The sequence below is a fragment of the Manis javanica genome, chromosome 5, assembly GCF_040802235.1.
Source record: "Manis javanica isolate MJ-LG chromosome 5, MJ_LKY, whole genome shotgun sequence".
NCBI lineage: Eukaryota > Metazoa > Chordata > Mammalia > Pholidota > Manidae > Manis > Manis javanica.
The window spans coordinates 110,789,898-110,803,218 of NC_133160.1; the positions used below are offsets into that span (position 1 = coordinate 110,789,898).

General features: G+C 41.6%; 1 protein-coding gene across 5 annotated transcripts in view; it reads right to left on the reverse strand.

Annotated features, from left to right (window-relative positions):
• FRAS1 (Fraser extracellular matrix complex subunit 1) overlaps positions 1-13,321 on the reverse strand; it is a 445,842-nt gene that overhangs the window by 41,844 nt on the left and 390,677 nt on the right. For all 5 annotated transcript variants that reach the window (XM_073237418.1, XM_073237419.1, XM_073237416.1 and 2 more), the window contains 5 exons: positions 11,434-11,596; positions 8,972-9,218; positions 7,391-7,735; positions 5,678-5,838; positions 5,005-5,152 (listed from right to left, as the gene is read on the reverse strand). In XM_073237418.1, coding sequence (XP_073093519.1) covers positions 5,005-5,152; positions 5,678-5,838; positions 7,391-7,735; positions 8,972-9,218; positions 11,434-11,596 — 1,064 coding nt within the window. The remainder of the gene's footprint in view (positions 1-5,004; positions 5,153-5,677; positions 5,839-7,390; positions 7,736-8,971; positions 9,219-11,433; positions 11,597-13,321) is intronic.

Sequence of the window (13,321 nt, forward strand, 5' to 3'; positions counted from 1 at the left end):
GGCAGAGCTTATTTTCAAATGAAGTCAGAAACCTGGATTTTTGTGTCACATTTCCCACGTTTTAAAAAAAGCAACCAATTAAACTGGTAAGAATAAAATTCATATGGGCCAAACAAAACCCATTGCCATACTGACTGTGGCCAGTGAGCCCCCAGGCTGTGACTACTCTGTCCACTCACCTGCTTTTCTAACTCACATGGCCTCATTTGACTTTACGGAGGAGCTGTAGCCAAATCATGGTTAATGCAAGGGCTTTGGAGGAAATAGGCCTGAATTTCCATTCTAGCCTTGGTACTTCTTGTGTGATTTAGGACAAGATGCTTAGATTTTCTGAGCTTTGGGATTTTTTTAATATATATAAATTGGAACTATAGTTATCTAACTCGAAGAATTGTGGGGAAGACTGAATTTAATGAGGTAATGTATGCATGGTGCTCAGCACAGGACCTGGCACATAGCCGGCACTCAGATTTTGGTAGGAATTATTATATTATGGTTTGCATTGCCCCCAATTCCAGGCTTCTCAATATGAAGAATAATTTTTTCCTCCTTACTTCCTTACTTATTGTAATGCCTACAGTAATGCTCTGCATTAAGATGTGTGCTTATCTGAGACCAACATTCTATTGATTGCTGGCTATTAATTTCATAATGAACAATACAGAGAGAGAGTCCCTCCAGCCCCATGTCAAAGCCTCCTGCAGCAGAGGCTGACCCGAAAGCTCTGGTCACCTACTTCCTTGCTGAATCTTGGGTGTGCCCCACCTGACCTGAAAGGAAGGAGCATAAAGGGCAAGTGTGTAAGCATTCTGCAAGTCAATATGAAGAACACTTTTTGTCTCTAACTTGCCCACTGCTCAGAACTGTTGGCATTTGCAAAAATAAGCCCATTATCTGAGCTGAGCCTAACAGTTACCATTTATTACTAAAGAAAATCTCAGAAGATACCTATTAAGAGAACATCATACCTAGAGGATAATGAACAACTGTAGATTAGGCACATTTCCATAGGAGCTCTGTCATCAGTTTAACAGTCTGTGCTGCTAGGAGGCGGGTGGCAATGAAATGACCTAGCAACATGGACAAGAAGGAAGCTTGTTCCCAGGTAAAAAAGGAACACACACAGGGAAGCTTTTCTGCTCGTGGCTGATGATCTAAGGCTTCGGGTTGATTTTTCTTGCTGGCCCACCAGGCATCAAGTCAGATGAGAGTCAGGAGTGAAAATGCTAACATTTGGGTTTGGTCCTGTATTAATCAACCCAGAATTCCTCTTGAGCTGGAAGAGTCCTATTTTTCCCTTTAACAAGATATTAACCCTAACTGCAGAGAGAGAGAGAGGTGAACACTTTTCATGATTACCTGCTGGTAACAGTCCCTGCTCAGTGAGAGACTGAGGCAACAGACAGCTGAAAGGCAAGGGGTAGGGTCAGAAACAGATGTTTGCAGGGTTTACAGCATACCCAGGTCTGTCTGGCACTGTGTTAGGGGCTTCCGTAAAAGTCACTTGAGGTCATCCTCTCAACAACCCTATCAGGCACTATAATCCCCACAGGAAGCAGGAGTGCTGGCCTTGCGGGTCCCTTCTGGCTGGCCGCAGAGCTGCCTCCTCTCCAGACCAGTGCATGCGCAAACAGGAAGCAGCTCGCTCCCTGAGGGTTCCTAGGCTACCACTAGGTATAATGCATGTACTGTCAGCACCTCTCTCAGGACGTGCATGAAACACAGCCCAATTTGCACTTATCTTCTAATGTGTGTAAATCTTGTATCCCAAAACAGATGTGGGACTCTGCTCTCCACTCCTCTGTGAAGCCCGCAGTGCTGAGCACAGTTAATGCTGTTATCTGTTAATCTTCCCTGTAACTGAAAAACTGCAAACGCCACTGCCTGGAACCTGATGGCTCCTTGTGGGCGATGGTTAAGTTGGTGATTTAGGAGAAATCCTGTCTCGGGTTCTCCTCAAATTAGAGTAGGCAGGCCCAGGGCATACATAGGAGTGTGATGCGGTACAGGTCACCAGGCCTTTCTTGTCTTGCTCAGAGTTCCTTGGCCCATACCAAAGTCTAATTCCAGGTACCAGAGCAGAAGAGGAAGGTGAAAACAGGAACATGTTCTGAGATGAGCTACTTAGATGACTTAAGAGCCATAATCAGCCCTGTGGAAAAAGGTGATAGGAGCTCAGATTGCTTCAGAAGGCTGAAAGTTGACATTAGAAGGATCTTGAGTGACACTAAGCATTGTTACATAGAGGGCAGCAGCTAAAACTGCAGTATGAAAAGTTAGCATGGTAGGATTTAAAACCAGAAGATTAGACGTGGATAGGGTAGACCTGGGTTTTAAATCTGGCTCCATCACCTCCTCTTCATGTGATATTAAATTATTCAACCCCAGCCCCAGGTGAAGAGCTTTTAAGGATTAGAGAGGTGGTCAGATCTTTCTATCTTACAATGCACATGTGGAAGGGACTCAACAAAAGTTAGTGATTAGCAAGAAGAACAACCCATAGAAGTACAGGTTTGGGGATTTCTTTCTCTGGGATAAATTCTTGGCTGAATATATATTGCTGCAGCCTCCCTGAAAAATGAGAATTTTTTTGTTTAACGTATTCATTTGCTAAGTTTGCACTATCTTCATCAATAAAATGTGGGAAAAAATCTAAATAGCATCTCCTGTGTAACCTGGGACAGTGAGTTTGTGTGAGTTACTGGAGTCCCAGTGGCTGGTGTGATAAATTACAGACATGTCCAGAGGAAAAGAAATTAACATATAATATAATCTGCTATGTGCCAGGTACTATGGCAGGTATTTTCACATATTTTATCAATCTGATCCTTTAAAAATCTTGTAAAGTAGGTATTTTCATTATTTATCGATGAACAAAATGAGTCTCAGTAACCTTAAAGCCAAAGAATAATAAGTGGTGGGGCTGGGATTACATTTTAGGACTTTAACTTTGTGATCACTGTCCACTTCATCAGAAGGAAATGATCTTTTCATGCAAAAGAATTACAAGCCTTTTTAAGAATAAAAATAACTGAATTTCTATCTTTCTTCTTTTTAGTAAGTAAAGAAAAAACAATCCCACAAATTCACATTCTGCACCAAAGAGGACTTAAGTAGTGCAAAGAGGATGGACTTGAAAGTCTTTGCATGCTGGTTCCTCCATATACTAGACTTGGGGTGTCATTTTTTACTCCCTTGATTCTCAGTATCCTTATTTACAAAATAGAACAAAAGTAAAACCATGGGATCATGAACAAATAAGATAATGTTTAAGTCATCACTCTGTAAACTCTGAGGTAACATGCAATAGAAAATTGTGTACTTGTTATAATCTTGTTTAGTTACAAAGTTACCGCTTTGTGAATCACAAACCTAAAAGTAAAGTTGGAAACTACATAACTTCCAGAAGAAAACATTGGAGACAATCCTTATAACCTTGGGTTAGGCAAAGTTTTTTAGACACAACAGTAAAAGCACCATCTGTGATAGAAATATTGATAAATGGAACTCTTCAAGATGAAAACATGATTGCTCTTTGAAAGACATTGCTAAAAGAACAAAAACAAACAACAGCTTGCTACCAAAATATTTGCAAAACATGAATATTTGTCCAGAATTTATAACAATGCAATAATAGAGGGGCAAGAAAACCCAATTAAAAAATGGGGAAAATATTTGAACAATGCTTTGCCAGAGAAGATACATGGATGGCAAGTAAGCACTTGAAAAGATCTCAATGTCATTAGTCATTAGGGAAAATACTTTCAAATCACGAAGATATCACTACAACTTACTAGAAGAACTAAAAAGCCCACAAAAACCTGATGGTATTAAATGTTCGTGAACATGTGGAGCGACTGGAATTCTCAACACTCCTGGTGGTAATGTGAAAGAGTTACAACCCTTGAGAAAACAAGCCGGCAGTTTCTTACCATGTTAAACACTTACCATATGACCAGCAACCTGACTCCTAAGTATTTACCCCAGAGAAATAAAAACTTATTTCACACAAAACCTACATAAAAATATTTATAGCCACTCCAGTCACAACCACCAAAACCTAGAAATCACCCTCATGTCATACAACAGGTCAATGAATAAACAGGAGAATGTGTAAATAAACTGGCACAGCTACACAATGGGAAACTACTCGGCATGAAAAGAATGAATGACTCAGATGTGCAACAGCATGGATGACTCTCACATGCACTATCCTCAGGGAAAGAAGCCAGACTCAAGACGCTACATATTACATGATCACAATTATATGACATTCCTGAAATGGCAAAACCTTAGGAGCCAAAAACAGAGCAGTGGCCATATACCGTATTTGTTCACATATCTATGTCTGTTCATTCCTGCACGGGACCACCAGTGTTAGTTTCCTCAAACAAAAATCACACCACTCCTCAGCTGATGAACATCTGTTGCTGACCTCTGCTTACAAATTCCTTAGGCTTGAATATAAGACCTCTTAGAACTTGATTTCAACTAGTCTTTCTATTTCATTTCCTTCTCTTCACCTCCTGCCAGGTTTAGAGTGATGGTAAACTTCTCACTGTTTTCCAAATATGTGTCTTTCCATTAAACTCCTACTGTACCTGAAGACTCTGTTTAAATAGCACCTCCTTCATGAAATCTTCTATGATTCTTCCATACATAGTTGCTATTTAGTTCCCTCTGCTCCCACAGTACTGGATTTACAGCACTATTAGATCATTTATTGTAATATTCTAATTTTTCTATTTAAGGGTCTAAGCCCCCCCCATCAGACATGGAGCTTCTTGAGGACATGGCCCAAGGCTTATAAGTCTTGTTATGCTTAGCAGAGTACCAGAAACATGAATGATGATTTCTTTCCCATATTTCTGTGTAAAAGTGTGCACATGCATGTACATGCGTGCACACACACAAACATACAATTTCTTGAATGAAAATGTGAATGAGTAAAGAAAAAAACAGAGAAGTAGTCTGGGCCACCAACTGCATTCCCCCAAAGCTTACCATCCTGGAATGTGTCATTAATAGCAATGACAGCCTGGAAGGGTTTGGTCATTTCGGCACCTTGTGCTGAGCTAAGGAAAACCACAAATGTCTCCAGCCCTTCAATTACTGGATACTGAGTGTCATCCAAGATAGTCAAGGTGCAATACTAGAAGAAAAGGCAGATGTTAACTAGACTCACTGAGGTGAGCATTTCACAACATATACAGATATTGAATCAGTATATTGTACACCTGAAATTAACATAATGATGTATGTCAATTATATCTCAATTTTAAATAGCAAAATAAATTTAAAAAAGAAGAAAAATCAAAGCAAACCTTACAAAATACTCACACACATAGCCATTTGCCTTTGGGAGATTAGAACCACAGTGGCAAGTCGCCTTTCTTTGGTGGTCTTCAAGCAAGATTTTTTTAATCCACAGAGTGATAATTTATTATATGCCTTAAGGTGTTTTGTGGTGGTTTCTATACTAAATTTGTTGTGCTAGATATTAGATGCTGAAAATGTCACTTAGAGAGTTTGTAGAAGATCTGCTTTGTTCTCTTGCTTGTATGTTTGTGATTTTGAAGAAAAGGCAGATGCAAAGGGAGTTTGGAGTTCACCAGAGAGTTTGGAGACTAGAGACACTTTAACAGACCCATTGAGCCTCTGCCTGCTGTATGCTCACCTGCTCTGTGACACCTGGCCCAAACTCCACCTTCCTCGAGCTGGGAACATAGTCCACTCCTGGAGTGGCGGAAGCTGGGTCTGAGGGCCGTGTGGCACACCACACAGATGTGAAAGTAGAAAGGTCGGTCCCATGGCGGACAACTGGAATCTTCACTGAGCCTGAATTGAGATTCATAGATATTTCAATGGTCAACCTTAAGCTGGAACATAAATGGGGTTTTCAGAACAATGTTCTTCATAGCAGTAGCAGTTTTATCTGCCGGCCTAAGTAAGCCAACTTCAGCGATGCTCTTATGCTCCCTCTGAGGAAGGCTGAGAGGTGTCACCACCCTTCTTTTTATTAACACTAAGGTAAAGAACCGACCTGGACGAGGGCCTCATGGAGGTAGTGCTGGAGACAGCCCTTAGGGGAAAGTGGTTTTGTGGCTTCACAGGAGAAGAACAATGAATTTAAGAGGGCTGGGCCTACCAAAAATCTCAAGCCTAGTTAGAGAGAAGAAACTAGGAGACTAGGGCCTCAGGAATGATCTAGAAAATACTCAGTTAAAGAAGAACTGGCTAGGGGACTCTATGGGGCCTGAAGCTGAATGTTCCTAATTAAATGTTCCTACATGGCCTGTTTTCTCTATTTTATCCGAGTGGTGAACATCACTACCTAAACCATACGTGCTTATTGATTATCTGAGTAAAGAAGCCTCATTTGCTGGTCTACTCTGACATCATACTTTGTAGTGTCCTAATATTATATATACATGTACATTTCAGCTATTTTCACAATCTAGGTCAGAGAAAAGCTACATGAAAATCCCATCAGTGATATGTTTCTAACCAATAAGCTGTGAGGTGTCAAGTAATCATGGCTAGCCATTTGTATATGGGAAAAGAAAATGGAATAGTAGAAAGGACACTGGGTTCCAATCCCAGGTCTGTTATATTAACTGCTGATCTTTGATGATGTATTTGTTATCTCTAGGCCTCCATTTATTTTCTATGTAATGTTTTCTCTTCCACATAAGCTTAAATGAGAATGCAGGGAATGGCACATGGCATGGTGCCTGACATTCAGTAAGTGCTTAAAAATATCAGTGCCCTCTATCCCCCAGAATATTGCTTTCAAAGAGGTGAAAGGCCTTGATCAGGTGGCTCAGAGCAGTAGATACTCAGCACAACTGCTGCCCCTTCTGGCCGTATGTCTGCCAGCAGTGTGCAGAAAACTTTGAGACCCTTGTGGAGCCGAAATAGGGAAGGAGCCTGAGTAGAAGATATCTGCCTATTGACCACTTTGGGCTCTTACATAAATGAGAAAGATCCATTTGTTAAGACACTGAATCTTGGAATGCATGTTTTGGAGCTAGCAGCTAAATAAGTTACCCCCATCTTCTTAGATCACATTCTTCTCCTTCACAAACCAAGATGCTTATTGGCACTGTGCACTCCCTCTGGACCAGATAGGTCAGCCAGTGAAGTTCTAAGCCAGATCCCTCGCTCCCTGCTATCAGTAAGCAGAGCAAGAAAAGTGAATGGAACTTCCTAGTCTTCACTTCCTTCCGCTCTTAAACTTGATGCCTGGTAGTACATCTTCAGCCTGACAATGGTGTGACTGAGGAATAACCTTCTTAGTGTCTTGAGGACATTCTCGAAACTAAGAGGAAATTGTTCAAGAAAGGGATCAGGAGATGGGAGATGGAGCCCCAGAGATGTTCTCCATTACCTGCATCCTCACTGACAGTGAAAGCTGTGTCGCCCAGGGATATGGTGGAGGCATCATTGGGACCACTAATGAGCACCTTGGCCGATGCTATCTTTCCGATGCGGGCATTGTCAGAGGCATCTGCCAGGGCAATCTCAAACTCTTCTTCCTCCTCATACTCGCTGTCATCAATGAGCATGACATCACAGGTGGACATGGTGACACCAGGCCCGAATATCACACGACTCTCAGCAGACATCCCTCTAGATTTAAAATCAGAGCCTGATTCTAGAGCATAGAGGCTACTTCCCATAGCTGACTTAGGGACTGTGTAGCAAATCGCAGATACAATGCTGCTTGAATCCCCTGAAATACAAATGGCAAGAAAACCAAAACATTTGAATGAGCACTTTTCAGGTTTTAAAATTCCAGATAACCTGATGAGCTTGGTTCCCACTGTACATTCCATTACTATTTGTATTCAAACTCTGATGTGAAAGCTTCCTGCATTGCAGTGTGTTAGCCTATGATATAACTCACTTGAGGGCTTAATACACCCCACATACTTCACCAAACAACTTAAAATGGATTTTCTATTCTGTGCATTTTGTGCTCTGTTAATTCACAAGACTCATTGTCCACTACCCACAGTGGGCAGAAAGATAAGAAACGTATTTGGTACTTTAAGTAGTGAAGTAATTGTGTCCTGAAGGTAGTGTTATATGCACAGTCCACTGCTTTTCTGAATGAACTTCTGCAGTTTAAGTCCCAGGGAAAAACAAGCTTTGTTGAAAATAAGAGACAAAATGAAAAAAACCTGCTTCTCTGTACAAATGACTTAACTTATTAGTGCCACCACTTCCCTGGATGTCAGCCTGTCCTGGGCCTGGCTTCTTGGCCCAGAGCAATCATGGGCTTGCTTGTTTTCCAAGTGGTGTCACCAAGGGTTTATATGATCCACAGGGTTTGTTACAATAATACCCAGGCAGCAGATTCAATAAAAAACCTGACATCCTCACTTACAGTCAGGCTGTGGCTTTGAATGGGAACTTAATTTCCATGTATTTTACTTAACAGTCTAATATTGTACAATCATAAATCATACTATCTTTGTTTTGGTTTCGGACCCCTCAAGAAGAGCCCTTTATTTCTCACACAGAATTTACTTCTCATCTGACTCTGTATGTGGCACTCCACTCACACAGGGAAATCTTTAAACACATTTTCTGTGTTCCAAGAACTAAGATGGGAATCCAGTTCCTATAAACTGTAATTTCCCTCCTTGACCAAGGCCTAAATATTTTATGGATTGGGTGATTTAGTCTCCTAAATTCATGAATAATTTGCAAGGCCAAATATAATCTTCTAGTCCCATTGAAGAATAATGGGTGTGCTAACAACTTGAACTAAGAAGAGAAGCCTTCTGATAGTACTTCCTATAGTAGGATTGTTACTAGTGTAGTTCTGGGATTTAAATGGGTTAATACATGTAAAATACTTATGCATACGTGTTAATCCAGTACATGAGCACTTGGCACATAAAGGAACTCAATAAATGTTAGCTATTATTATAGCTTCTTGTCACCTTTGGCACCAACAGACCTTTTCTTTCAATAGGTGCAAACAGAAAACCAGCGCTCTCGTTGACCCGGTAGGTCTTCTTATCAAACTCTAATGTGGGTTCGTCCTCAGTGTCATTGATAATGACCTTCGCCTGGGTGAACTCCCCTAAGAGGGCATATGCTGGCATGCTGAGCTCCACAGTAAAACTCTCAATGTTCTCAAACACATCATCATCGTTGATGACAATGGTGCAGGACTTGGTGTCCTCTCGCTCATCAAACTGCACCTGTCACAAAGGAAACCACAGTTAAGTTGTATCTCGGGCTCCTTGCTTTGCTCCCCCAGAGCATCATAGGATAAGAGGATGCAAGCCCAGTGGGCAGAGCACTGAATGAAATAGCTGGTTCTTCTTGCCCAACTTCCTGCTGTATCACCTGGGACACTTGGCTGTCTCTTCCTCTTCTTCATCTGTACATTGGGGACATGGAGAGCAAAGACTTCTACTATTTAGTGACTATGGAAAGCCTGTAGGTAACTACTCATATCCTGTTTTAATAACTCATTTGGGATAGCAAAAATCATTTGATTACTCTGTTCCCCTTCCATTCACGGCAAGTTTAGTGGAAAAGATACTTGGATTTGGAGGGTGAACTTCTGGCCTCAAGTCCTGGTTCTGTTACTTCCAAGCCAGGTTAGGCTATGAAACTTTACAGACATCAGATTGTCCATTGGCTAAATAATAATTATAATGCTCATATTTTGCATGTTTATTGGGATGACTATAGGAGATAACATATAATGAAAGTGCTAAGTATATTTTAAAGCGTTGAACAAATGCAAGATATTAACCTAATTATCACCACCATATTACTTGTATAATCAGAACTGACATAGAATCTGAGTACTGAATAGTGGAGTTGGAATTCAGAGAAAGTTACATTATAAATAAGACAGACTGAATTTTAACTTTATATTTGACCATATCCTTTGTAACTAAGATGAGCTAGATCTATGTGAGAGAATGTAACCTGATATAAAACAAATATATTAATATATATGCATACAACTGTAAATTTGTAGGAATTTATTCTGCTTTTATTTTGCCTAAAAAAAAAGACAAAAAAATCTTCAAATGAAATGGGCCTATGGATCTGTCCAAAACAGTAAGGGCAAGAAATAGGCCTGAACTGGACTTTGTGTAAACTGACATAGCTGTAAAGTATAAAATTAGTCATAAACCTCTAGGGACACACAAATCTGAAAAATAATTTTCATCAACAGAAAATTACTATTGCATATCTAATACACTAATTATATTAACTTTAACTTAGCTCCACATTTCAAAACATTCCCAAATAACTGAAACACTCAATAGATCTCTAGTATTTAGATGTAGACCACACTGCCTTTTGCCTTTCCTTGAAAAGCACAAGTATATACTCTTTTTTATCAATTTACTAATTAATTAAAACTCCATAGCTTATCTGTCCTTTCCTAATTCCTCATTTAAGTTGGACCTACAAGGGCTTAATTTACTCTGGCTGAAATGTCTCAAAGAGAGAGCTCACTCTTCTTTACAGATTTATGATGCCATAAAATAATGAAATTACTTTGAAAAAAGCATTTATTAACCACCTAATAAGTGCCCTAACATAGGAGGGAACCCATGCAGGGCATCCTGCCATATAGGGGCTCACTATTTAAATCCTCCTCCTTTCTCTTTTGCTTTTACTCTCCTTTCTCTCTCATTTATATCCTGTCCTAATTACTATCCCTTAACATAGAGACTTGAAAATTTCTCTCTCTACCCTTAAGCTCTTCTCTGCACTCCCTACCAACCTACATAGCTGCCAACTTTTTGTCTTTAAGGCAACTCAGATGTCCAAAGCAGAATCAAGGCCACCCCCTCACCAAACCTGCTCCTCTATGGTGTCCCCCCGAGTAAGGGAGAGCACCATCGCGTCTCCCTTCCCTTACTATCTGACCCACTGCTGAGGCCTCTCAATTCTTATACATCTGTTGAATCCACCCACTTGTCTCCACCTTCACTTTCTAACTGCAGCTCAAGCTCCCCTCATCTCTCACACAGCCTATTGCAAGAGCTTCCCAACTGGTCTCTGCACATTCTCTCTTCCTGCCTTCAGATAAAGAAGGTGAGGGGAGAGGGGTTATACAGAGTTGACAGATGCATAGGTTTGTATTTGCAAGATACCAAAGGCTGAGAGAAGACCGTGATGCCTTGCAAACTTCTTTGGGTTATAAAGCAAAACACAAGGACTGAGAAGCCAGGCAGGTAACACTTCTGCAGTTAACTCAGTGGAGATTAGCTGGAGAGTGAAGAATAAAGCACTGTGGGGAGGGGACAGAGGGAAATTGCTTGAGAAAGGGCACCAATGGGAAGGGAGGTGGAGTACAGAGAAGTAGGAAAGTGCACAGCCACGTCCCAGCCCTGGCTGGAGCCTACTGACAGTTGAGGAGTAGAGGCCCGCTCGCCCACCTACCTGGCCAGCGTACTCCACATAGTCTTGTTGTCCAGCCTGGGAGCTGATGCCGGAGCTGGCGGTGCCCTGCCTGGTGCGACACAGGACGATGGCGTACTGGTTTAGGTTCCCGGTCCTCTGCACCGTGACGCTGACAGACCCTGCCTTCTCACTGACATTGTAGCTAGAAGACACAAAAAGGCAGTCGCTGAAATTCTACCCCAGGACTTGTGACCAATCTGTTTGTTTAATCCCTGTCTCTCCTGGTTGATTACCGGTGTCAGGCAGTTCAGAGAAGAGGAAGTTTGGTTGGTGTAAGAAGCCAGTTGTGAACCGAGGGACTATGCTCAGCTGGGACAGTCACAGCACCTCCTGACAAGGAGGCTGTGGGGCCAGAATGGCACCTGCCCTGCTGCCAGAGAACGCTGACAGTCATTCAGAAGATGGGAAGCACATAGGAGCTGTGCACTTCATATTTCAGAACACAGAAAAGTGGTAAACAGTCTTTCCCTAGTGTAGTGGGGTACTTAGAATAGGAAGGTTTGGCTTTTAGGGAAGAAAGCGGCTTGGAAGGCAATTAATGACTTAGTTCAGGTGGGAACTGACTGGACCAGATCTCCAGAAAGTGTGTCGAGGAGCCAGGGCAGTGCCAGAGGTAAGAAAAGAAGAATTGGGCCTAGGTAACAAAGGCTTTGGACCAATCACTTTCTGACAACAGGGAGGGACAGGGTGCTACAGACTGAATGTGTCCCCTCCAAAATTTGTATGTTGAAATCCTAACCCCAATGTGATATTACAGGTGTGTGTAGTGGGGGGCGCTTGGGGAGCTGATTAGCTCGTGAGGTGGAGCCCTCATGAATGGGATTAGTGCCCTTTTATAAAAGAGACCCCAGAGAGCTCCGTCTCCTTCTGCCATGTGAGGACACTGCGAGGAGACAGCCTTCTATAACCTGGGAAGTGAGTCCTCATCAGACACCAAATTTGCCAGCAGGACTCGGACTTGCAAGCCTCCAGAATGAGGAGGAATAAATTTCTGTTGTTTGTAAGTCCCCCAGTCTATGGTTTCTGTTACAGCAGCTTGAACAGACTAAGACAGGGTTAACTTAGCTTGCTGCCAGGAATTTGTATTGCTTTTGCAAAGTAGGATGCAAACTATCCAGGTGCTAATAATTCATAGTAAGTTCTAGGTTTAGAAAAGACACAGGTGAGTGGAGCCTGAGATGGGCTGTTTTTCATCACTGAGGATGGACATGGACTGGGGCTCATTTCTTGTTGTGAGGGTTGCGGGTCTAGTGCTTCTGAGAGGTTAGTCCCCATTGACAGCTTTGGGACCCTCTACTATTTAGGCCTTGAAACATTACAGGTTGTCCAGAAAATGTGATCAGCTTTATTCAATTTATTTAGAAGGAGACAGAAATAAGAGGTAAATAACAGCAAACATGACACACATAAGACTTGATTTTAATTTTGCATGATTTCTCCAAGCATGTGTGAAGGGGAGCATAGTAGCCTTTATCTGGGGCACATGAAATCAAGTTTGTACACTTTTATCCCCACTCCCCAAGTTCCAATGTTTATCTAAATTATCATAAAGTTGATTTCTTAGAGTAATGAGTCTCTGAAACGTAAATTTAAAGAATTATTTCCCCCACAAAAATTATAATCCTAGCTATAATCTGACCTATAAGGTCACACTGTGCTTGTCCACCTTTATCAACAGGGCCTTCTCCACTTGCCTCTTCCCCTCCCCAATAGCCTAAGGAGCATCTGAAAGAGCTGATTACATTAAGCTATGAATTTGTCTCTGGGGGTATATGATCCTATGAACACCAACAGAGCGAGGAGAGAATATAAGCTTGGGAACAGAGAGAATGTAGATGGAAGGGAAAGATGTGGCTATTGTGGCCCA